Genomic DNA, 27952 nt, shown 5'->3' with positions numbered 1-27952 from the left:
TGGCCGGCTCGTCAGTCTCGGGGAGGGGCGTGGCTCAGGCAGGCTGTTCTGCAATAGAGTAGAAAATGCACTTTCCATGCAGATCAGTGTGTGTGGTGTTTCCATGTTGTTCAGGTCTTATGAAACAGAATGAAGATCTGGAACTCAGAACACGTATTCAGGTAAGTAGTTTTGCATGACATTATTAAAAGATACGCTATACACACAGACAATAAATTATTAAATATGGCTGCATTGTACTGTCCATTTCTTTATATAAAAAGACAAAAACTACTGACAAAAAATGCTGCCGTTTTTGTGCTCATTATTATTATTATTATTATTATTATTATTATTATTATTATTATTATTATTATTATTATTTTTAAAGGCATGTGCACAATTTCGGAATTCCAACAGCAGGTAAATAAACCAGTCATCGATTATTTAATTTGATAAACACAAATACAGCTTATCCTTTCGTCTTCCTCAGTGATCCCCACCGAAACGCCGGTTATTCTTCCGGATCCAAAGCAAGGGAACTGTGCTTACGTCATAGCAGTAAAATTGAAACCAGGGTTTAACGCAGGTATTTAACTGTAGCACCGTCAATTAATATATGTTATATTAAAACAAATCAATGCAAGACCTAAAAACAAATTAAGATCTTTATTATAATAATTTCTTAAATTGAAATACTGCATTGAATTAAATCGGATAATACAGTAACGTTAGAATGTTATCAATAAAAAATGCCAAGGTTGGTTGATTTTATATAAAGACTATTTAAACAAATAATTTAAGCATACCTCACAGTTTTTCAGTTAAAATCAGTTATTTAAATGAAATAACTGGAATTTAAATATATACCTCATAGTTTATTATTTTCTTGTAATTTGGGTTTATTTAAATAAAGTTCATTTAATTGCTCTTTTATGTTGTTTCTTGTGTATAAGAAATTAAAAAAAAAAACTTTATTAACTTTATGTTCATCTCTTGACTATGTCATGTAGGTACAACATAGATGTCTGTACCCTGGATTGTAGCAGACAAACGGCTGGTCTCTCTGCTTGCTATAATATCACAATGCTTAAACAGGGTAAATCGTTTTCAAATTTCGGTCCTCAGCTGTGGCAAAAGGAGGGGGGTGGATGGCCATCAGCTCCACCACCTCATTAAAGTGAAACAGGGAGGTTATATTCTATAGACATTCATGAAGAAGTTAGTAATTGTCAATGTTAAGATGCCAAGCTGATATAACAGCCAAATAGAACTTGCTTTCCTCCAGAAGTTTTTGCAAAAATGTCAGCATAATCATTATGGTCCAAGCGGCTGTGGCATAACCCTGTGACAGACACCAAGTGTACAAATGCGAGCACTACATGTACAGCTAACTGTATGGTGACAATGGCAGCCAAGAGGCCGACTGGCACTCATGTGCTCTGAGTTGCAGTACCCTTAGCAACAAAATGGTGCAATTTGCACAAAAGTTCTGGGGTGCACAACAGATACGATGGTGCACTGGAGACAGAAGGAAGGAGCCTACAGTAAAGGTGTCCTTGAAGCTATGTTGTTGTGCAACCCCTGTACTATATTGAAAACACATTATTAACACATGATTTGATGTTTTAGTTTGTGAATTAAATTTATTTTTGAAAATATACACTCATTTCAAATCTGATGACTGCAACACACTGCAAAAAAGTTGGGACAGTCGACTGTTTACCACTGTGTAACATCACCTTTTCTTTTAATAACACTTATTAAGCGTTTGGGCACTGAAGACACCAGTTGGTTAAGTTTAGCATTCATCCATTATGCATTTCTTCAGTTGCGCAACTGCACGGGGCCTTCTTTGCCTTATTTTGCTTTTCATAATGCGGCACACATTCTCAATTGGAGACAGGTCAGGACTGCAGGCAGGCCATGCTAGCACCCGCACTCTCTGCTTACGCAATCATGCGCTTGTAATCCGGCCAGAATGTGGTTTGGTGTTGTCCTGCTGGAAAATGCAGGGACATCCCTGGAAAAGACGTCTGGATGCCAGCATACGTTGCTCCAAAATGTGTACATAGCTTTCTGCATTAATGGTGCCCTCACAGATGTGCAAGTTACCCATGCCATGGGCACTGACACACCCCCATACCATGACATATGCTGGCTTTTGGACCTTACCTGATAACAGCTTGGATGGTCCTTTTCCTCTTTGGCCCGGAGAACACGACGGCTGTTTTGTCCAAAAACTATTTGAAATGTTGACTCGTCGGACCACAAAACACAATTCTACTGTGCTACTGTCCATCTCAGATGAGACCGAGCCCAGAGAAGTCATCTTGAAGGAATAGGCCTTTTTTGGAGGCTCCTTATATACTATGATTACACGATTGCCTCACCTGTTTCACATCACCATCTTATTTCAACTTGTCACATCGCTATTAGTCCTAAATTGCCCCTGTCCCAACTTTTTTGGAACGTGTTGCATGCATCAATTTCAAAATAAACATTTACCTTAAAAAAACTATGCAGTAGATTAGGTAAAACATCAAATACCTTGTCTCTATATGTTTTTTGTTTAAATGAAAGTCAAAGTACATTACAAATCACTCCTCTTTGTTTTTATTAGCATTTTCCATACTGTTCCAACTTTTTCGGATTTGGAGGCTTGACTTTTCGAGCACACACAGGATGGTCGTAGATAAATAATACAACTTTCCTGAGTCCAGTGTTTATGAAAGTGGAGCTAAGGGGGTGCATCGTAAGCCAGTGGAGGAGAGTCAAGCAAAGGCCGGAGTGCCAGAGAATTCTGTGGGTACCTATTGTAGAATGCAAACTAAACTTAATTATTTTAATTTTTATGCTACAGAATTCCTATCCTTGTTCTCTTTTTATTAAACTCTGAAGTGAATGGCTCTGCAGCACAGGAACTCTTTACAATTATAATAGAGCAGTGAGAGCAAGAGAAGCTGTAACTTAGCTAGGTGGTGTATTGGTATCACACACAGACAGCACAGCAAGCCAAAATGATAGATGAATAGACAACACCATTTTTTTTTATGATTTTCACAGCATGGCTCAACCTATGGAATCAGCAACCATCAACTTTCAAGACTAAAGCTTTATTCTGGGACTCAGGTTTCTCAAGCTCGGAATAAAGAGACTAGCACTTAGCTGTAATTCACTAGAAAGTGAAATAGGCAGTATTGTGTTAAAATAGGGTTAGATAGCAGGTGTGAGATCTTCCACCCACACTTCCACAGTCCTCCACCAGATGTCATCATCCATAGAATTCTAATCCCAGCTTCAGACATTACACAGCAACATGTGCAATCATCCAATTAACATTCCTCGTCACCATGTGCACTTATTCCATCAGTCCTCTTCTATTGGTCTACACTCCCTCCTCCATCTCCTGCCTACCTCTGCTCCACATATATATACCTCTTTGTTGCACACACACACTTTGTGAAGTCTTGATTACTCCCAGTATCTTTTCTGAGCCTTATAGCCTTGTGGTGCCTTTCCATGTACCTTTTGACTAGTGCCTGTTTGTTTTGACCCTTGCTTAGTGATGGAGAAATGAATCATTACAGTTTTCCGACACAACTGTGTTGAAAATGGGTTTAGTACTCGGAGTGTCATCTGAGAGGATACCGATTGCCCTATGCTGGTTCAATGGATGTAGTGGATGGTAGATGGTAGACCCGGGTTCTATTCCCTTTGTCTCAAGTCATACTTGTTCATTGACATATGTTTTTCAATTCAATCGCTAACCTTTGACCTGGATAAGGGCGTCTGCTAAGAAATAATAATATTTTTCAAACTTGACAATAAAATATTGAGTGAATATTGTTTTACAGTAAATGAGAGGACAGAATAGCTAAAGGGCTAAAGTGGACACTGAAAGTGCTTATGGACAGACTGTATGTCATTGAGGTAATTCAGTGATTCTGTGATATGTTGTGATATATATTATGCTGTTGTATGTAATGTGCTGTACAAAGAGATATATGCTCATTTGCACTGTCATTTCAAATAAATGTTTTTCCGGGTGGACCAGTAGGTCAGTGCGTCTTCAAACCTTCCATGGGAAGATCAGTCTTATATCGCTGCACCTCAATTGTAGCATCTGCTTTGGAATTTTTGGCTTTTCTTGCCTCATTGCCATCACTGTCCAGCAATTTACAAAGGTTCAGATCTGAAACGCAATGAAAAACAAAACATACAAGTTATCAGTACTGAATACTTTCAATCTGTATCCTTCTTTGACTTTTGCTTACCTTGGGCTGAATATCAAAATTGAACAGTTGAAAACATGAACAGGATAAGTTTCATCACTGTGTCGCCCATTTGCTTCCAGAAGAACTGTGGCAAGCTTCTTATTTTCATCTGCCAGACATGCATCCATATTAATGGAGGTCCACATATCTGAGGTTAGGCTCACACCCATACCATCTGCATCTCAGCCTTGGCCCTGTCCTTCTGGTCTTCAGAGCCTGCCTTGATGGTAGAGTGTATTTGGGGTCAAGGTTTGCCACAAAATCTCTGAATCCATGGTTATCCACAATAGAGAGAGCCTGAGAATCTTTCACTATCATATTCACAAGAGCTTCATCCAGCTCTTTTGTTCGGTTCACTAAACAGAAGATTGTAAATTCATGTTAGATTTAATTGAAATTAAGTAGGCCTATGAGTCATATAATATTGCCATATAGAACCACAAGTTTTCTTAACTTTTATTCTTAGAAACTCTTCAATAACTTTTGCTGTTTTGTTGCAAGTTGCAATCATGACAAAATATAGGGCCTACCTTGTATGTTGCTTATATCCATAGACCTCTCATGCGTAGCTCTGTAATGCCTCCGTATTAAAGACGTATTATACGCCAACTGCTGAGTGCACAGTAAGCACTGGGCCTGTGAAAACAGCAATTTTGAAAAAAAAAAAAAAACTATTATGTTACAAATCATTCATAATATTCTTTGGATATCTATGGTGTATCTGATGTTCACTTGCAGTAAACAGCCGGTAAGCAGAAATGTACATATAACTAACCTTATTTGGAGATACCAATTCAAAGTCTTCCCACGTTTGAGAATGGCAGCTTTTCTTTCTCTCTGGCTCTATCACAACACTGAAATAAACACAATCTAATCCACTCTTCACAATGACAACTATGCACGCACCTACTACTACAACCCACGATTTGCAAATTTTTAGAGTTCGTTATACAGGGAAGCTCGCCAACATTTCAAACCTGTGGTGGCATATCAAGCCAGTCATGTGATTCACTTAGGAAACTAAGCAGTGTTTGCTTTGGAAATCATATTTTACTTGATCATTTTGGTAACAAAGCAAGCTCCGAAGCAGTAGTTCAGGTGAAATTACTTTGCGAGTTTACAGCACGCATTCAAGTCAGATGTAACATCACTACCCTTGATTCCTGGTTTGTCCTCTCTGGATTGTTTGCCTGATCGCCTGACTTTCTGCTTGCCCCTTAAATTATGCTTCCTGCCTCTTCTCCATCTATCCTGTCTCTGACCTTTGACCCTTTGCTTGTTTGACCTCTCTCTGCATCACCTAGGTCCTCCTCTCCTGTCTCACACCCTGCGTTACAGCAGGGCTCACTGTACCATCTCCTACAATCACCTTTGGCAACTGCATCTTACTGTCTCACCTACCTGTGCCTTGACTGGCGCCACATATGAAATGAAAGGGAACTATTGATGAGCAGTATGCTTTCTTCCAATATGCTGATATTAGTATCAATGTATTTGATTGCAGCTATCCCTGGGAAACAGTGATCAAGGCTGCTATGAGGAAATACCCCAATCCCATGAACCCCAGTGTGGTGGGAGTGGATGTCCTGGACAGGAATCTGGACACCCATGGCAGACTGCACAGCCACAGGCTGCTCAGCACAGAGTGGGGACTACCAAGCATTGTCAAAGCAGTACGTTGTTTTATTTTTTTTAACTGTTTCATTCTAGTTGAATCTAGTATGTAAATACAGTTAAACAAAATACACGATTTGAGAAAAACAACTGATAGTTGGAATGCTTTTTGTTTCTTCTAATGTACAGTTGTAATCTAAAGCATTCACATCTTTAAATTGAAACTGATGACAACTAAGTTAAAGGTCAACTAAAGGGTATCAATATCAAATGCAATTTCATACAAATTTACATTTTACAAGGGGACTCTTAGGACATTCTAAATATTGTTTGCATTGCATTTAAAATAACCACAAACAAAGCTCTAGTTTACAGTAAGTTACTGGTTCCTTTTTGAAAATGGTTCACAAAATGCTGTGTCTGTGGCAGTGAAAAAATAAGTATTTTTCTTGAGTTGTTCAGCAGAATCTAAGTGGATACATTTGGGTGATTTGAGTGTATTTATACGGCTTAGATCTGTGGCAAACCAGACTACATGTTGGGTACACACAAATTAAACCCAAACAGACATGTATATGACACAAAAAAGTATGACACACTGAAATAAAATTGTCCATAGGATGATGCAACATATTAGAACATAGTGTGAATCAAATGTTAAATACTATAGCCTATATATATCCAAATATGTTTATTGTATGTGTTGTCCATGCTTTTTTAATGATTGTTATTTGCACCAGAATATTATTACAGTCTGATTCTGAAACTACAACAAATGCTGCAAAACAAAAAAATGCATAATTTCAATCTATTAAAAAGATGTATGTAGCAGGCTCTGTACAATTAAGATTCTATAATGAAAAGAAAATTAGCCATAATCAGAAACGGCACCTAAGCTATGTATATTCAGGTCTGATTATCCTCAAAAGCCACCTACTGTAAGAAATTGTATAGTTTATTAATCAATCTATGGTATATTATCTATATGTCCACAGTGCAAACTGAGTCAGCTGAGACCATTATTGAAATCAAACACTTTTGCTGTAACCGCTTGCTTCTAGCACTGCCACCTCTGCAATTTTCAGTACAACAAATGTTGTACTATGGAAGGTAGGTAGAGTTGCTTCAGGGGGGTGACTGGTTTATTTTATTTTATGCACATTGGTAGGATTGTACTATTTATAAATAAGAATAATGAAACTATAATCTGAATGTGTATGTGTAAGTGTATTTAATTTATTTTGAAATTGACATTTTACTTGACCTTTAACTTCTGTCAGCCACATTCTTTACATTTTTGTCTAGTCTGAATCAGTGCACAACAAACTCTGAATATATATGGTAAATGAGTATAGTTTAATGAACAATATTTATTAAACTAAATGAACAACCATATATATATATATATATATATATATATATATATATATATATATATTCAAAATATGTTTTAAAATGACTGGAATAAATACTACCACTGTCAGTATGAAATATTTAGGTTCACATTGGCATCATTGCTTTGTCTTTTTCTTAAACACAAGTGCATGCCAATGATCCAAGATCCTCTTGTTTTTATGAAGAGGTATAAGTTCTGAAAAGTAGTAGTATTGTGTTCTGATTTATTTTCAGATTTTGGGCACAAACAGGACTCTCACGTATGTCAAAGAACACTCCATTGTCGATGCAGATGAAAAGAAAATGGAACTTTGTTCAACAAACGTGAGTTTTCAGCTGGGAAACATAAGTACTTTGTATTACAGGGGCATTGGGTATTGGGGTACAATTAGCACCCTTTTCTCATAAATGTTTTCATGTTTTGCAGTTAAGCATGATACGCATATTAGGTTTGTAAATGCACTGATATATAAATTAAAGGGAATTTTAAGTTATAATAATAATCAGTTCTAATTCATTATTTTTATCAATTCACACATGACTAAGGAGCTGATTAAAGGAATTTTAAAAAATTCACCAAAACTCTGTTCACCAGTGAATTTAAGTTCATTTAAAAATATGAGCATGAATCACTATTACCTTATTAATGTAGTTAGTTTTTTCTTGTATGTTATAAAGTGTATGACAATTACAGCACTATTGGTAGTTGGAAATACAATTATAATAACAGTGTAGTGTTCAATTTCAGTAAAATAAATCACATATGCTTACCAAGATGTCCCTTTATATAAGCTCATAATTAACAATTTGCACATTTAAATGCAATGAGTTTATACTGCTGATCATTAACCAATGCATAGTTCCTTTGTTTGTTAAATTCAGTTATATCTGATTTGTTAAAACATAGTTTATTATGAAGATTATGTAATATCAGTGAATCACTGATATAATTATACAATTAAACAGTATGGAAATTAAGCTATAATTGAACTAATTGTTTGATTATATACATTACATTATGTAATGGTAACTGATCACAAATACAGAGGTTGTCAAGATTTATATACAATTACATTAAGTGATGTCATGATTAGTCATGATTAATTACAAATTACATTGTTTTAATTGAAATTGGATGAAGGTCTGAAACAATTCTCTCTTGGTGTACACACAATGAATTTGGTGCTAAAAGGGGATGAGGTGCTTGCTGAGAGGTCACAAGAATTCGTTGGATAGATTACTAGAAGCAACTGAATCCAGAACATGATTAGTAATAGAGTATTTAGTGTTATGTATTTGTGATTAAATACATCTCAATAGATGTGTTTTAGAAATATCTTGCCATTTTGTGGCTTTATACTTATTCAGATAGGTGCATTCACAAAGCAGTGAATAAAATATAGTACTTTTGAATGTACAAGTACAAAATATTCAGATTGCATTTAATATGATTACCACATTTCAAGACCTCATTCTGCCTGAACATCACTTGCTATTACCTGGGAATTGAAGAAATCTGAATATTGAATCCTTGTGATGAATCAATTTAACAAAGTAAAGTTCTGTAAGTGTCTGATCTGCAACAAGAAAGGCCCAGACGAAAGCATGTTCTGTCCTTACAGATAACTCTGACAAATTTAGTATCGGTTGATGAAAGACTGGTCTACACACCCCATCCAGAAAACCCAGGAGTGTAAGTAAAAGTTAATTGATACGGATTTGTTCTTATTATAATCTTAAAATGTACAACCTCCCCAGACAGCCTGCACACTGGGAGGACAATGCACATGTATCAACCCAAACCATCTAAACATTGTAATTGGAGTATTCTGCAAGTTGAATTGAATATCTGTAACTCAGCAGACTTACAGTGTAAATCAACAAATACTTCTCTGTCCAATTTATACTTTAAGAAATCAACATGGGTGAGAATGAAATACAGCTTCCTGTAAGTTTCAAAACTCCGGTTAGACATAGTGATTTGATTGGTGGAGGATGCTAAAGCAGTATTGTATAGTTTTTGTACTGCTTCACACATCTCAGTGTTTTAAATTAATTTCACACTCCTATCACAAAACTGTATGTCCCAGTTAAGAACAGAAGAAAATAGATGTCTGTACAGGAACATTTAAAGGACAGTTTCTAAAATTGTAAGTTTAAATGTCCATGTTTTTTGGTAGGAGTGTATAAGTAAACTTTATGATTTTTCTGTTCAATCATTATCATAATATTAATATCATTAGCAGCATCTAACACTTAAAAGTCTAGTATTCACTAAAACTATGGTGGCTGTCTGAAGCCCAAAGGATTGCTGCTTCAGTTTCAGTATGTAATTTTTCATCAATTACTGGTTAGAGAAATAAACAGAGAAAAAATAATGTGTTTGGGATTTGCCTTCTCTGTGACCCATTTAATAATTGCATTCAGTGGTGTCCTATTTTCTATAGCTGGCTTCTTAAAGGTCAGTTATGATTACACCTTACATCTTACACTGTTTTAAAAAGGAGCCTATTCTTAATTTTCATGTTTTGATTAATGTTCCTTTTTGATTATGAAGATTATTAGATCTTGTACATTGAACATATAAGAACATAAGAAGGCATAACATAAGAATGGCCTTCTCTGATTTGTAACCCATCATGCTCATTTGGTGTCCATTATTAACTGATTGATCCAAGGATCATATCCAGTCTATTTTGAATGTTCACAAATTGTCGGCTTCAACCACATTGCTGGGGAGTTTGTTCCAGATTGTGACAACTCTCTGTATGAAGAAGTGTCTCCTGTTTTCCATCTTGAATGCCTTGAAGCCGAATTTCCATTTGTGTCCCTGGGTCTGTGTGTCCCTGCTGATCTGGAAAAGCTACTCTGGTTTGATGTGGTCGATGCCTTTCATGAAGACTTGAATCAAGTCCCCATGTAGTCTCCTCTGTTCCAGGTGAAAAGGTTCAGTTCCCTCGGTCTCTTTGAGTATGACATTCCCTTCAAACCTGGAATAAGTCTGGTTGCTCTCCTCTGAACTGCCTCTAGAGCAGTGATATCTTTCTTGAAGTGTGGAGCACAGAACTGTACACAGTATCCAGATGAGCTCTAACTAGTGCATTGTACAGTCTGAACATTACTGCCCTTGTTTTAAATTCTACACTTTTGACAATATATCCTAACATTTTGTTAGTTTTTTAATTGCTTCCTCACATTGTTTGGATGGGGAACGTGAGGAGTCCACGTAGACTCCTAGGTCTTTCTCATGCGTTTCTTCTTCCAGTTCTATTCCTCCCATAGTGTAATTATAGTGGACATTTGTGTTACTTGCATGTAATACCTTGCATTTGTCCACCTTGAATTTCATCTGCCAGGTGTCGGCCCACACCTGAATATTATCCAAGTCCCTTTGAATAACCTGTGCTGCCGAGATTGTATCTGCTGAGCCACCTATTTTAGTATCATCTGCACATTTGACAAGTTTGCTAACTATCCCAGAGTCCAGATCATTAATCTAGATTAGAAAAAGCAAAGGCCCTAGTACTGTTAGAAGCAACTCCTCTTATCGACACCCTCTGATTCCTATATATCAACAAGTTCATAATCCATCTACTTACATTACCCTGAATACCTACATCTTCCAATTTTAAGATCAGTCTTTGGTGTGGAACCTTATAAAAAACTTTCTGAAAATCTATATCATAGCATATGCTTTCACATGATCTGTGGTTGCATATTCATAAAACTCTAATAAATTAGTGAGACATGATCTGCCTCGTCTTAACCCACGTTGACTATCACCAAGAATATGGTTTTCATTAAGATGCTCCTCTATCTTCTGTCTAAACATTTTTTCAAATATTTTACAAGTAATGCAGATGAGACTGATTGGTCTGTAATTTCCTGGCTCAGTTTTATCCCCTTTCTTGTGGATTGGTATGACATTTGCAGTTTTTCAATCAGTTGGCACATCCCCTGTTCTAAGTGTCAAATTAAATATTTTATTTAGCGGCCTATACGTTTCCCTAATTTCTTTAAGTACTCTTGGAAATGTACCATTAGGCCCAGGAGGTTTATTCATACTTAATTCCGCTATTCCACTATTCACTTTAGTACCTCCTCCTCATTTATCCTGATCTGTCTTAGAGTTTGACTGGACTGATGGTTAACCTGTGGCATGTTATCCGTTTTTTCATTTGTAAACCCCTCTATAAAATACAAATTTAGAACATTTGCCACATCTTGTTCATTTTCCAAGATTCTTCCATTTTTACCCTTTAGCTGTTTCACTTCCTCCTTTATTGACCTCTTGCTGTTGTAGTATTGAAAAAGCTCTTTGCATTAGTTTTAGCTCTAAGAGCTATATTTCTGTTTCCTGATCCTTCTCTTAACATATATTTGTAGTTTTGTATATTTTTTGTATTTCGTTTTGTGTATATCCCTTTTGTATGCACTATACAACATTTTTCTTTTTCTTTATATATTTTTTCCATAATTCTATTAAACCATTTTGGCCAGTTTTTTGGGGGTCAAAAATGTTTGTAAAAATGTCATTTTCGACTGAATCTGTATCCAGTTTGCCCCAGTGTATCTCTTCTAAATAATGCAAACATTTGAAGTTTGCTTTTTTTAAATTGTAGACCAGTGGTCTCAAACTTAATCCCTGGAGGGCCTTGTGTATGCTGGTTTTCGTTCCAACAGACTCGTCAATGTCTTAATTGGTCTAATTGTTTAATTAGCTAGATATAGTTAAACGCCTATCCAGGCCCCAGGATATTTTAAAAGCAACTGTACCTTGAATCAAATGTACTTGTAGACCATCAACTCTAAAATACCTTGCAATATATTTTTTGAAAAATATAACTTAAAAAGTTAATTTGATAAGTAAGTAATTGAGGACTTGGTTGGAACAAAAACCAGCATACACATGACCCTCCAGGAATTGAGTTTGAGACCACTGTTGTAGACCATTGTTTTTGATTTGATCCTTGTTTTTTGATTTTAATAATCAATTACGTCGATTTTATTAAAAATCGTTGGCAACGAATTTCATCTTCGATTAGTTGGGTTTACCTGGGGCGCAGCTACAAAAAATATTTATTTTTTTAAAAATGGCAGAGGCTGCAGCTACACCCATGAAAAGCTGTGTAAGTCTGCAAAGAAGACCATTTGCTTTAAAATGTGCAAAGCTGAACTCACAACAATGATGCATGCGCACCTGAAGAGAAAACACACTGGATGAAGACGCTCACCTCGTCATAAGCTGTTGGCACATTGGATCTGTTAAAACTGCAAGTACACAGCCTTTTCTGTTTCTTGAACTGGTGTGCATTTCGCAAACTACATCAGTTTATTTTTTATTATTTATATTATTATTATTATTTTATTTATACATTTTATTCATAACGCGCTCTTATTATACCCACATGCTACATTCAAGAAAGAGTCTAACCAGACACAGTAAAGACAGTCGATACAGCAGTACAGTACATACAAACAAAGCAAGTAAGCAAGAAAACAAGCAGGGTAGCCAATAAAAGGGACCATGCAATACAAAAAATCGAATAGGATTTTAAAACTTGCAACTAATAGAGATCCATAAAAAAATATATATTTTTTAAAAGGTGATTTAAAAGAAAACTATCACATGTAGAGGCGCTTCTCACAGCCCCTGGAAGTGCATTGCACATGGACTATATGAGCAAATTAGTGCCATAAATATTGAATTCAAAATATAAATATATATCGTAAACGAAAAAACAAATGGAAAACGTTTGAGTTATATTTAGAATTTGCAACAGGGCTGCTGAAGAAATAAGGATCTTTTGCATAAGTTTTAAAAAGATGTAAAAAAACAACAATAAAAAACATCGCAATTGCACACAAATTACAATGACCTCACCATAAAGACACAAAAGCAGAGTGCATGTTTCAACGTTAAACTGTTTATTTTAAATTCATGCCCAGCTCCTACGCGATAACTTGCCATGTACTGTTGGTCTATATTTACTTTCTCTGTTGTATAGTTCTTCATGGTTAGACACGCAGATCATAATATTTTCCTCCAATCCATGTCTTCCTCTCGTGTTCCATTGGTCAATGTCATTTTTAACGCACGTAAAATCTAATTTCACAGTCAGTGTGTAAGGTGGTAAGGCAATAGGGAAATTCCAGCGTTATGGATGTGACACTTGCACACAAAATGCAACTTTGTTGCCTTATTTAATTACTAAATGTGATTGATAATTTAGATAATGTGCTTTTTGAACTCTGACATGTTCAAATTTCAAGTTTCAAAGGTTCACCATTCCTTCTTTATCACCCAAAGAAACTAGTGTTATGGATGTGACAGAAATGGACAAGCATTGCTGTTGTCAATTACATGTTCTCTAAAATCTGTGATTTGTGGAACTTACACTCAAAACATTTAATGCCATTTTATAAGTACAACATGGCAGCTCCCCAAAATTACATTATGTAATACCTCAGATTTTTTATATTTTCATAGTATAACTCGAAGTGCAGCGTTATGTATGTGACAGCGTTATGGATGTGACGCCATCTGAACTGTATTGAAACCTTTATTAAAAAAACACTTTAAGCTTGTTAATTACCTTAGAACCTGTTAGTGCTGCCAGTGTTGTTAAGAGAACTTAAAAAAAAAAAATTAAAGGTGACCAATCAGATTACAAACACACCTCCTTTCTTCCGTCAATGAGGAAGCAAGTTGTGGATCACAACAAAGTAGAAAGTACTAAAAACCCGAGGCAAAAACTATTGCATAGAAATATGTAAAGTGGTGGCATGTTGTTGATGTTTTTTCAAATTAAAAACAAACAAAAAAACTTTCTGAATTGAGAATGTAAAACTCTGTGCTAACTCTGGGGCTGCTTTTCTGGAAGTCAATTATTTTATTCAAGTGACTGTGCTGTAGTGACAAAGAAATAGACTTTTATGACTACAAACTGTTGGTTCTTTCGGAAAAATAGGGTGATGGGGCCATCGAACGTGCATAAAATGTTTTTAATGATTTTCTGAATTTCCCCCTTGATTTCCAGTAAAGCAGATCCAAAGTTAGCACCGACATGACATCATGGCCTATTTCTCGATCTCTGAATTCTGGTACATGGAATGAGTTGAACATCAAACAGAAGTATTTACAAGTTGCCACAGACAGACACAGGAGAGTACAGGTTAGAGGCAGCCATCTTGTTGTTTTCCTAGTTTCAGACCAGTCTTAGCATTCCTAATTTTGTTTTAACTTTGCCGTAATTGAAGTTAGCATTGTCTGTAATTTGCCTTAATTGAAGTCAATTCAGTTCAGCTGCTGATTTGGTGAAAGTAAATATGTTGTAGAAAGTTCTGACAATGGGAGATGGGAGAAACCAAAGGAAACTGCTGGTAGGAAAGTCCTGAAATGTTTGTACCTCAATGCCAGGAGTATAAGGAACAAGATGTTAAACCTAGAAGCCACAGTGCTGGCATGTGACTATGATGTTGTAGGAGTGACAGAAGCATAGCTTACAGAAAATGATGGGGATGAATACAAGTTGAAAGGATACACACAGTTTAGGAGGGACAGGTAAAATCGAAGAGGTGATGGGGTAGCATTATATGCCATAAATGACATTGAGGCAGAAGAACTCAAATTAGATCCCAGTAACAAAACAGAATGTTTGTGACTTAAACTTTTGAACAAGAGATCCGGAGGATTAGTGGTAGGAGTGTGTTACAGACCACCTAACTCAGATATTCAACAAGATGTTGCATTGTACAGTGAATCAAGACTGCATGTAGCAAGGATGTGTCTATTACAATGGGGGATTTCAATTTCCCAAACATAGACTGGGAAACCCAGTTGGGACAGATGCAGAAATAGAAAAGGTTGAGATGGTAAATGACTGCTTTCTAACTAAATTTGTCAGGGAACCAACCAGAGAGAGAGCATGCATTGACTTGATCTTTTCAAATGACCACGATATAGTCAGAGGGACAATAGTAACCAATGGCAAACTGTGATCACAATATTGTTAACTTTGAGGCATTCTTTAAAAAAAACAAGGACCAAGTCTAAAACAATAGTCTACAATTTTAGAAAAGCAAACCTTGAAGGTATGAGGCGGCACTTAGCAGAGTTAGACTGGAGCACACTGGATACAGATTCAGTTGAAAATGAATGGTTATATTTTAAGAATATACTACTTGATGCTCAGGATAAATTTGTACCAAAACTTAGCAAATTGAGGACCAAAAAACACTGGCCAAAATGGTTTAATAGAAGTATGCAAAAAAATATCAAGAGAAAGAAAATGTTGTATAGCGCATACAAAATGAATAGGGACGAAACAAAATATGAAGAATATGTTGAGCTGCAAAGAGATCTTAAGAAAGGGATCAGAAAAGCAAAGAGGGAAATATAAAGAAACAGCTCTTGGAGGTAAAACTAATGCAAAGAGCTTTTTTCAATAATACAACAGCAAGAGATAACAGTTGAAGGGCAAAAATTGAAGTATCTTGGAAAACAAACAAGATGTGGTAAATGTTCTAAATTAGTATTTCACAGAGGTTTTTACAAAAGAAAAATTGAATAACATGCCATAGGTTAACAACCAGTCTAGTCAAATCCTAAGAGAGATCAGGATAAATGACTCCTCACTTTCTCCAGCCAAACAAGGTGGCGAAGCAATAAAAAAGGCAAACAGAATGCTAGGGTATATTGTCAAAAGTGTAGAATTTAAAACAAGGGCAGTAATGTTAAGACTGTACAATGCACTAGTTAGACCTCATCTGGAATACTGTGTACAGTTCAGAGCTTCCACACTTCAAGAAAGATATCACTGCTCTAGAGGCAGTTCAGAGGAGAGCAACCAGACTTATTTCAGGTTTGAAGGGAATGTCCTACTCGGAGAGACTGAGGGAACTGAACCTTTTCACTCTGGAACAGAGGAGACTACATGGGGACTTGATTCAAGTCTTCAAAATCATGAAAGGCATCGACCACATCAAACCAGAGGCGCTTTTCCAGACCAGCAGGGACACACGCACCCAGGGACACAAATGGAAATTGGGCTTCAAGAAATTCAAGACAGAAAACAGGAGACACTTCTTTACACAGAGAGTTGTTACAATCTGGAACAAACTCTCCAGCGATGTGGTAGAAGCTGAACATTTCGGAACATTTAAAATCAGACTGGTTAGGATCCTTGGATCACTCAGTTAATAATGGGCACCAAACGAGGACGATGTATTGAATGGCCTCCTCTCATTTGTAAACTTTCTTATCTTCTTATGATAAACTCAATCCACATAATGGTTCTACTTCTAGAATAAACTGAGAAATTATGGATTTTTGGTGGAGTTCCCCTTTAAGATCTCGTGTATTTTCAGTTTTAAGGAACATGTTTGGGTGATCTTAAAACAAATATTCGATAACATTTCAAATTATGCCTTAACCCCCCTATTAAAATGACTGGCATGATTTTCTGGTGTGATATAATACATCAAGTATGGCATGAGAATGTGCTACTATTAGTGATTTTAATATGTATTTTGCTTTTACATCTCATCAAGCTTAGTATTACTTTAGGACATTATTGTCACAGTCACATCCATAACGGTAATTTGGGAAATTTTTTGTAATAAATGTTAAACTTTTTTTTTTATCTCGTAACATAAGTTTAACAAAGAGAAAGTTTATACAAATTATATTGTAGTTTACAACTTCTGGAAAACGTATCCAAGAAAAGGTTATGGATGTGACATTTGCATTATTTATAAAAAGCATTATTTTAAACTGCTATAACATAATTTCCTTTTATCAGAAAAATGTAGTATTATCTTTCTATTACATACCCATTGAGTTCAAATTGGGCATATTTTAGGGCTATGCAATATGACGATATATATTGTATGACGATAGAAAAACGTCGATCGTTTCATATTATGCTCTATCGTTTATATCATGATGTCGCAAATCCCACTCTTTACGGCAATATTTTTCGTCATTAGGACGCTTTGCGTTCTTCCCGGTTCTTCCACACGTGTCGGATGCGGCAAGAAATATGCATCAGAAACACAAACAGACATGGAGGAGAGTGAACTGACGCAGAATAACCAAAATAGACAAAATAAACTTTAATGCGCAAGCGCACACGTTCCGCCCCGCTCTCGTTGCCGGGCTAAACTCGATCTGCAGGCACCCCCGACAATACGTGATCGCTCCCCCCACCCCTGCTAATTTGTATAAAAATTTAATAATAATACTTTGTTTGCATTTTAATAAATTGCAAAGCAATGCAAACAGAAAGTTCGGGCGGGTCTTTCAGTGGAGGAGACTACAAAATCCCTCCTCCAAGACTCCAAACCCCAGAAGCCAGCAAGGGCTCCTGATGGCCATAGCCCCGCCCACCACTTTACCTCTAAAAGGAAGTAGGAAGCGAACCAATGTGTGCATGCTTGGCTGGGGGTATCAAGGTGCACAGGAGGGTGTGAAGACGAGGGAGAGAGAAGAGAGCGAGAGAGTGGAAGAGCAGGAGAAAGAAGGGAGTAGTTCACAGTTGACGGATTCACTGGCTTACGACCCTTTTTCTGACCGGGACCATTCTCCCTCTTAAACCCCGGACTGTCTGACAACCTCCCACTGGCAACGAACTTTGATTACGGACTTTGATTAGGAACCTGCCTTGCCCCTGTCGTACTTCTGTCTGCCAGGTGTTTGGCTCTGCCGACCCTGGCATCTACTGTTATTTTTGTTAGTAGTTTTTGGTTTGTAGTTGGGGACCATTTATGTTTAGTTAGTGCTCAAACAGAGCTAGGTTTTGTTTTGTTAGTTTTGCCATTGAGGGGAGCAAATAAAACAACAGCGAGCCTGTTTTGTACCCTCTGCCTGCCTCCCTACTGTGTGTTTCAAGACCAGACCCCGCCTACATACAAGCCCTTTCTTGTGACAGGCCCCCAACCCGTTACAGTATATATGTATGTATGTATGTATGTATGTGTGTGTGTGTGTGTGTGTGTGTGTGTATATGTATGTATATATATATATATATAAATATCCCATAACATAACACACGTAATAGTAATCACACACCACTTGCGCTGTAATATGTTGCATTCTGCATATATTTACTAAGACAGCCTGCATGTAGTATTTGTTTGTTTTGCATATTTAATGATTAACTAAATACTTGTAGTTTGAATGTCTTTGGTCTTATTTTGTAGCTTGATTGGATAAAAACAATAAATATCGAGATATATACCGTGTATCGCCCAAACGTCTAAAAATATCGAGATATTACTTTTAAGTCATATCGCTCAGCCCTAGCATATTTACAAAACTATACCTAAAACCATTATCCCACAATTGAAACCTAAAAATGTATGAAAATTCTGTAAATGTTGCTTTTTTGTTTTCTACTGTTACTTTAAAAGGCTGTAATGTAAATAAAAAGCACAAAGTGAACCAAAATAATACAGCGTGCACAAATATACTCCTTTTAGTAAAAACTGAGAGATATTTCTATATACGCCTTTTTTTTCATGACCAGGCTTAGTATCATGGAATTGCCCAATATGCACACACTCCTTTTCTCTTTTCACGCACGTAAAGATCGGATCCAGTGTGCATGTAAATGCAAATACTGTGCTACTGTGCATACTCGTCGTATTCTCTCTCATTTCAGAGAAAAACTTAAACATTCTACCTCCATAGTCCAGTATTGCACTGCCGTTGAAGCTATTTGATGTAGAAAAGCTTGTAAACAATGAATTTAATGCATTTTCTTTATTCGTCATTATTTATCAAAACAGTTTAGCACCTTTCAAACTGAAGAGTTTGTGCTTTTGGTTTTTGAGAACAATGTAAAAACACAAATTTGCATATATGAGTTGCAGGGGGGAATATGAATCCCATGCTCTTGTGATTTTATCCATCTGTTTCGCTATCTGGTAAGTCATGAAACGTCACAACCTGAAACCCCAAAGTAGCACCATGATTTTGGTGAGGGTTACACTTTTAAGCTGTTAATGTGATATAATTGAACATATAATTTAGATACTATACACTATACTACTATACATTTCCAACATATAAGGAAATATACTGTAAACCAATCATTTGTGTTGTCCTTTAAATTACTATAATATGTATTTATATTACAGCTCTATTATTTGTCATATTTAATTAACCAAAATTATTGTTTAATATTCTTTCCAATAGAACTGTTTTAACACAAGAAGCGATCATTACAGTAAAAGGAGTCAGTCTCAGCAGCTACCTGGAAGGGCTGATGGCTCTTACAATATCTGCTAATGCCAGAAAGGTACAGTACCTGTAGCTAAGAACAAGTTTGAGAGACAGTTTACGGGCTATTTATCAACTTCTTATGAGGGAATGGGGTATATTTGAGATATCAGATATAAAGTAGGCATGATGACTGTGCTGGATGTGCAATATTTTTGTTAAACTTTCCCAACCAATGTGATTTAACATACATTGTTTTAGCACCCACCTGGCAAGTCAACATCATTGATGGAAATAGCTTGAACTGTAGGTGTGTTTTCCTTCTCAACAATACAGTTTGATTTAGCAAATTCTCAAAATACTATCATTTGTGTTTCAGTAGAAAGATTACATGGTTAAACTATAAATAGCTACTAATGAAGTGGATAAAGAAAAGAAAGAAGGAAAAGCAAACAAAATAAATCATCAACATCATCATGTAGTAGTAAGAATACAATAACTCATTAGTAGTAGTACTACTACTATTATTTTTTCATTTATTATTATTATTATTATTATTATTTATTACACAGGACAACTTACAGTTAGGAGTGGTGGGACAATAACCAGGCAAGAGCAATGCCAGGGTTTGCGAGGTCAGCAAGGGAGGAAAGGAGAATGGGAAAGGCTGATAAAAAAAAAATAGGAACCCTAGGTGTGGTTTGATATACATTGTCCCACACCTGAGACTCAACTTCTAATTCTAATTCAGTTTCTAATTACTAACTTCACATGTTTTGGTGCTGTGTTACTCTAACAAAGTTTTTTTGCACAGTGGCTGTGCCCTTATGTTAAATATGGCCCAAACCCTTTAGATCTTGTGCAATTTGGTACCAATTAGTCCAGTCATGAGCTTCTGCATGCATGCTAAAATACTAGTAAAACTTTATTACTTTATTATCTAGGACATATTATACAGCATCACATTTTTAATAATTGAGATGTTTTTCCTTTTCAAATGAGTTTAGTAAAGTTTACAAAAATAATTTCATAATTTAAATACTGAATATTGTACATCTATGTTTTATGATGACTGGTTTAGAAATGAATTACTATTGTAATTTTTTGTGTCTTAAGTGTGTATTTGTTTTCTATTATTTTCATATGTATATTAGTTTAAAGAAGTGTGTTCCTGATATAATCCATCTTGAAAAAAATGAAACTTATTTTCACTTTCTTATTTTTTGTATTGTATTTTAAACAAGATTGTACAATACAAAACGTCTATTGAGACTACTATAACAGTATCTTCAGCAGTGACTAGGCAATATTCACACATAGCATGGTGTGCTGCATCTTTTATGTGTTGCTCTAGGGGTGGGATGCTATTGAATGGATCATTCAAAACTCTGAAAGGGAAAGCGTTCCCTTCTGCAACCTGTACTAACCAGTGGTAACTACAGTTATCTTGTTTCTGTGTGATTGCTCAAGGAATGCTTGCATGAAGAACAATTGTGGCTGGCAACATGTCAATTGGTTTTAAAAATATTTGTATAATTTTCCACCTCAGCATAAAATTCATAATGAAGGTCCATACTATACCATATGTGTGTAATGGACAGAGAGCAGTGTATGTATTTTATTTTACATCTAAAGGTTTTTAAAATGAATAAATAAAATAGTGTTTCAATTGAAGTAACCTCCGTAAAATGTACTAATAGATTTATTAATACTTATTTATTAGTACTGAATGGTATCTAATATTGGGGCTACTAAATATCACCTTGCTTGAATTATGCTGATAAGTTGTAACAGGTAACAGTACCCTAATTTAACTACTGATAAGGCACAATCGTATGGGTTTCAATTATAGAGATTTAGAACTTATAGAAACACTTAAATTACAACTATCAAAGTAAATGATTGATTTATATGTCCTTATGTAGAAGTAAATTATCAGAGTTTTTTCAAACAATGAGAGAACAAGCTTTTAACAGATATTATGATTATTATTAGGACATTAAGGCACCACTGAATTTAATTATTTCCCAAGTTTCCACAGGAAAGACAAATCCTGTGCTCTTGTAGGTTTCTCTATTCCAATAAGTGATGTAACATCACATCTTGAAATGCAGAACAGAACACTCCTTTTGACAGATGTCAGTGTTGAAAGTTGCAAAATATGATATAATTTAACTGAAAAATCACAGTATACACTCCTACCAACATATGGGAACTTTCAATTTTAGAAACTGAGATAGTTGTCTTAAATTAGTTTTGACATTTAGACTGACATTTCATAAGTACATTTTCATTTTAGTTGAAGTTATAGAAGTTACTTGTATATTGAAACTAACATATTGAGAGAGAGTGTGAAAGTCAAGGCTTTTGTGCAGCATAGCAAAACACATTACACATTACATTTATAGAAGACATTATTTTAAAAATGTTATTTGCCATATTGCCTCCTGCTGCATATGGACATTTTTTGTTGCTTTGTATAATTTTGCATGCAGCTTTTGAAAGCAGTTTGTGTCTTCTCTTTAATATCAGTTATTGTAAAATCCTCACACTGTACTTTTTTTTTGCTGCTTACAGTTTTAGAGTTTGTGTTTTTCTGAGTGCCTAGATGTCTATATGATATGAAAACGTCTACACAATTGCTCCAGTAGGAATTTGTACACCTGATGTATCAATACTTACAGGAGCTGATCTATATATACTTAGTTCACTGTATATAGTTCACATTCCAATTCCTGTGTATTGTGTTTCTTCCTGTAAAGGGAAACTAGTGTGATTCCTAAAAATGTCTTTACATGTTGCTATAGTGTATATGTTAGATGTGTAGCACTTTTCCAGTTTGATCCAGTTTGATTCTGTCATATAAGCAACTTTTTAAAAAGGTACAACAACAATGTACTGAAAGTTGATGCTTCTGTGATTTTCTGTCTTTTCTGTTTTCCACCTGTGCCCTGGCTCTGAAGGGTTTCAGCAGTCTCTGATCTACCTATTCATCCCCCATCAACTCTCAATTTGGCACACTTACACCCAGGACTCCAAATTATAAATGTCAACTTCTCACTGCAATTTCACACCAGCCCGTCCATACTCTGGACGTTTGTAAAGGACGATTTCAGATTTTTTTTTTTGGATCTGAGACACCAGAACCACCACCTGAAGGTGCTACGCTTCAAGATGCTCATAAATTGCACCTTCTCCCAGGCCATCCGGACCGGAGATTGTCCTTCACATCCACTGTAGTGAACCACTTACTTTAAGAACATAAGAACATAAGAAAGTTTACAAACGAGAGGGGGCCATTCGACCCATCGTGCTCATTTGGTGTTCATTAATATCTAAGTGATCCAAGGATCCTATCCAGACTATTTTTAAATGTTCCCAAACTTTCAGCTTCAACCACATCACTGGGTAGTTTATTCCAGCGATGTATACTTTCACGTCCTTATTGTGCCCTCATACAGGAAGTTTCTCCTCTTTGCCTTTCAGCCTGTTGCTCGCCCCTTGAATTTTCTCCAAATACATGGATGTTGTGCTGGCCACCCTGTGGGGTCAGGGGGTCCATGTCTTGAGCTATCTCCATGGAGCATTTACACATCTATGGTCAACATCTGACACCATGGACTATGGCTTGTTATGTCTGCCACCTTGTCCCTGGTGAAAGTTGTTTCCATCTACATGTGTCCCTCTCTCTTTCAACAGAAACACCATGCCGGTAAGATTTTGTCAGAGACTGCCGGACATTCTCGCAGCAGTGTCCCAGACCATGCAGCTCGGCCTCCTACATCTGAAGCAATTGCATGGAATGGTTCAGTGCTCTACAGATGCACCCATGACATGACCATCTTCGCCAAGTGCTAGTCACTCTAGAAGTCCTCAAATCTGACCCACAGGGTGGCCGAGTGGTGCCAAGCTTCTGTCTTGGGCGTTCCAACCTTTTCCCTTTTCTTTGGAGGAAAAGGGCTGTTTGCATTTGTTTTGTCCTGTATGCAGTGCTACATGGGGGTGCATCGCACAACTAGTTTGTGTGTTATGGTGCGTGGACACCATTCAGAGTCAAGAAAACCATCAGTCAAATCTATACACAATTTTCTCGTTTTCTTCCAAATTTGAAAAACCTAATTGTACCCTGTTAAACTCGGTTCACAGCTGTAACCATTCCCAGTCCAGGAAGGATGCATCAGTCTGATCATGACATTATGTTCATGTGCATATAGAATGAGTGCGTCCAGAATGAGCATAAGTGGGTCGCAGTGGCTCACGTTACTTTGTGAACATTAATGTTTTGAACTGCTCAACCCACTGTTTGTCACACAAAAGTTTGGTGGTTAGAAGAAGATTTTTTTAATCAGATACTGCAGATACTACTAGGTTATGCATAAGCCTTAATGCTCTGGCAAAAATAAGCTGTGTTGCTGTGTGTTGTACTAGTAAAAGCAGTTGGGGGGCGGGGGGGTCTGCCTGAGTGACTTTGCACGTTAGACATTATTCAGACATTATTGTTAGACATTATTTGTTCATGCCCTTTGGGTAGTAGTCTCTTTCTCAGATAGCTCTAGTTCAATACCTTTCATTTTAAAGTTTGCTTATATGGTATAACTGAATTGGAAAAGTTCTATATATCTTACATAAACACTATAGCAACATGTAAAGATGCATACAACTACAATATTAGGAATCAGTTCCCCTATAAGTTACTTTTAAACAGACAATATATATAGCTTTAACATTCAAAACGTTTTTGAAAATAATAGTGTTAATTGCACTTAAAAAATGTCTCAATCTAACAATTATATTACCATTGAATATCTATTGTTTTACAAATCCAATGTACTGTCTAAATGTCTTTTGCATTTTTTCCATGTATGATTTGGTAAGGTGGTGAGGTGAGGTGAGACCTGTACTCCTCTACTCCTTCATTCCAAGTTCAACGTGGCAGTATCTTATGCCCAAGCATAGTGTAAGTCAATTTTGTATCAGGTCTTCGATGTGTGTATTTCATGGCTTACAAGCCTAATCTTGCTGCTGTTACTGTTACTGCTCTCCACCAGTGTCCAGTCAAAGAATCTAGTGTATGCAGTTTGGAGCTGCCTCCTCGGGATTCAAACCACACCAACACAGGCACTCCTCCATGCGCTCCACACCTCACAGCTCAACCCAGTAGAAGATAAATCCCCTAGGCCAAAAGACTGGTCTCCTGATGCGGGAGTTTTATATACTCCACTGATTTTCACAGAGATTTTCATTATTATCATGTACACAATGAGCCCCATTACACTCTGCTGAGGATTACTCTTTGGAAACCATGTTTCTAGTTGGCAATGGAGGACCCTTTGTAATGCTGATATATTACTCTTTATATGGAAGTTAAATAATAATGGAAGTTGATGGCTGTTATTTTCAACAATATGTGGTTTTAATATATGGAAGAGATTCCCAAATCAGTGAGCTCCTAGCAACCAAACAGACATGATGATCCAAATGCTCTCCTCTCATTTGTAACCTTTCTTATATTACTACTTTCTTATCTGCTTGTCATTAATATAATAGCCATGAGATCAGCAGTGTGGACAGCTTTAACCTTGTGAAATTTACATTTTTAAGAAGACCACTTATTGGAGAACATTAAAATTGATGCTAATAATTGTACCAAATCCAAAGAAGATGCAAATGTATCGTGGTCAGTCTTGTGTAAATGTTGTAAGGTTGCATATAGGCTGGGCTGTAATGGTGATATTTATTTTAACTGTAGGGCCATGAGGTCATGGTGATCAACAGCCTCAACACAGAGATCAGAGTGCTGGCAACACTGGTCTGATAGAGTAAGGAATGAGTTAGAAAGAGCAAAGCCTGACAACCTGTCCTGAATATGTAAACTGGACCGAGGCTACCGAGGGTGTTGTTATACCCATAACGCATCCCACTAAGAAAGAATCAGTGCTAATTTTAAAACTTATGCACTTAATTAATGACATTAAAAGCTTTTCTTAACTAGTGATCTGTAACACATTAGAACCAATATGGTCAACATATACATCTAACATATTTATTTTAATGAAAACAAGTGTTCAAGAATGTATTTATCCATGTATCTATAAACCACAAAAAAACCTTTTCCGTTTCTTTTTTCTGATCCATAAATTGTGGAGAATTTGAAAAAACTGGTATATGCATTTTTACTTCCTAGAGCAGGGGTGCACAACAGGTGTTAACAAGGGCCATTCTCATGCAAATCATTAAGACGGTGGGCCGACCCAGGAATGGGGTGCAGGGGTGTGTGGTAAAGAAGTGCAGATGGGACAGACATATCACTATTTATTTTTAATACTTAATTCGTGGGCTGGATGGATCCTGGTGGTGAGCTGGATCTGGTCCACCAGCCATATGTTGTGCACCCCTGTCCTAGAGTATATCATTGTCTATCTTTTTACCACGTGTAGCTCTACAGACTATATGTTTATGTTTAGTAAGCCTTCTGTTTGCAGAGGAAAAATACAAAATATGAAACTAGAAGACAACCGAAAAAAACCAAGGTCTAAAGCCGATATTTTCGGAGGGATTTAGGGATTTTCACTAAATATTTAGTTTAGTTCAATTTGTAACCTAGTAGAAGAAAGTAATAATAAGTAATGTTTTCGGGTAATAAATATGAGAAATGTGTCTCGCATGTCTGGAATTTCAAATATTTAGCATTGTAGCTATTTTTGCTGCTAACAGCTTCGGTTCAGAATTACTGTAAAACATTTCCCATGTGAAAAGTTGAACCAACAAAGGCAAAACATATTTTTTCCGGTACGAAATTTACAGACTGTATGGTATTATTTAGTTTATTAAGTTTTTTTTCATGTTATATTATTTAATGCATGATGTTTAAAACCATATGTGAACGAAACAGACAGGAAATGTATCTCTTGAGTTTAATGTCCACTGTGTTCCTGTCTCTGTATCTGCACATGGAATTTAAGTGTTGCTTGGTAAATTAAATTTGTGTGTATGTGTAGGTGTTTAACAATGCTGTTTACAGTGTTTCCAATTAATCAAATTAAACTAGGTGATCGTTTATTGATGCCTGAAAGGTAACTATCCTAAGGACATTTTCAGTGGCATACAGTTTAACCATGCATTTTCAAATTAATTAATAAAACAGCATAGTGTTTGGGCAGTCTAATGTGTAATTATCCCTTCTATGATGAATGAAAACATTTAGTATAAATGCCCAGAAATGATCAATCTTAATTGATACAGTATTTAAGCAACAATAATACCACAATTACATTTTGAATTCATGCAAATCTTCAAACCTATCTTCAGTGCACTGGAATATTTGTATTATTATTATTATTATTATTATTATTATTAATAATAATAATAATAATAATAATAATAATAATTTTAACAGCAGCATTTGTTTTTAATTGAGCTTTGTTTAAACCTTTGAAGATGTTAGTATTTTAGTTGTGTGGTTATACTATTTATTTGTAAATATGTTTAAAATGTTTAAATATTTATTTAAACTAAATTTCCCATTGAATATGAATAGAAATGTAATAAAAGCCGTTCAATTTTAAATTAATTTACTGTGTTATCTTTTTTAGTTTTTTTAAGGATAGAAGATGATGTAAAGGCACTGTAAAGTTTTGTTTTAAATATATTTTAAAAATGTGTTTTTTTATTATTTTTTCTGTCCATGTCTAATTCATTGTCAGGTGTACAAAGAGTGTCATCTGTACAGTGAGTGAATTTGAAAGTGTGGTTGTCAAGGTAAAATGGCAGGAGTTACAGATCTTTTGCAGCAGAGGGCAAAAGCGAGCTGTTATTTTTTAATGTCAAAGCAACTCCATAAATCTGCTGCTTATTTAGAGGTTGGCAATGTTACCTGATGGGTTGTAAATTACCAGGGTATCAATTATTATTTGAAATAATATAAAGCAATAGTTGTAAAGCTGAAGACAATGCTAAAAAGGTATATGAAAACCTAGCCTATTTATTGGAATTCAAGCTTCTAAAGTAAAGACCAACATGAAGCATAGGATTGCTCCAGGGTAATTATTGAAGAAATGAACTAGTGATCTTTCTCCATAAATATATCAAGAAGGAAATAAAACAACTCTCTTGCAGCTCAATGCCAGTGGAATTAAACACCAGTACATAACAGTGGCCTGTAGAAATGTAAACAATCCACCAGGTGGATGTACAGATATAAAATAGTTGTACTCGGTTCGATGTTCATAATTATGTTGTTTTGTTTTCAGGACTAAAAAAAGATCTAAAAGGTTTATTATTGTGATGCCTGCTACTAGACATACTTCCTGATCACCACCTGAGGCCGATCTTGCTCCAGTCTTGTCACTCCTTGCAGTCTAAATTATGGGGGACCAAACAGGACTTAATACATCAGATTGCATGCTTACTATTTTGGTTCGCAACTTTGCATGCATACTATATTGTTTTGTGCTCATAATGTATT

General features: G+C 36.0%; 1 protein-coding gene across 2 annotated transcripts; it reads left to right on the top strand.

Annotated features, from left to right (window-relative positions):
• Nucleotides 1–38: 38 nt before the first annotated feature.
• prelid3a (PRELI domain containing 3A) lies at nucleotides 39–26996 on the top strand. 2 transcript variants are annotated; one of them, XM_066690737.1, is made up of 6 exons: nucleotides 39–161; nucleotides 5761–5929; nucleotides 7500–7589; nucleotides 8888–8958; nucleotides 19465–19567; nucleotides 20843–26996. In XM_066690737.1, exons 1-6 carry the CDS (start codon nucleotides 130–132, stop codon nucleotides 20912–20914), a joined length of 537 nt encoding a protein of 178 aa, XP_066546834.1. In that variant the 5' UTR covers nucleotides 39–129; the 3' UTR covers nucleotides 20915–26996. The 2 variants fall into 2 exon arrangements, with proteins under 2 accessions (XP_066546834.1, XP_066546835.1); XM_066690738.1 differs by lacking the exon at nucleotides 19465–19567 and having other exon boundaries at nucleotides 23188–26994.
• The last annotated feature ends 956 nt before the right edge of the window (nucleotides 26997–27952 follow it).

This window comes from Amia ocellicauda, chromosome 18 (assembly GCF_036373705.1).
Source record: "Amia ocellicauda isolate fAmiCal2 chromosome 18, fAmiCal2.hap1, whole genome shotgun sequence".
Classification (NCBI taxonomy): Eukaryota; Metazoa; Chordata; class Actinopteri; order Amiiformes; family Amiidae; genus Amia; species Amia ocellicauda.
The sequence above is the reverse complement of the archived record's forward strand: the minus strand, read 5'-3'. Positions and strand labels throughout refer to the sequence as shown.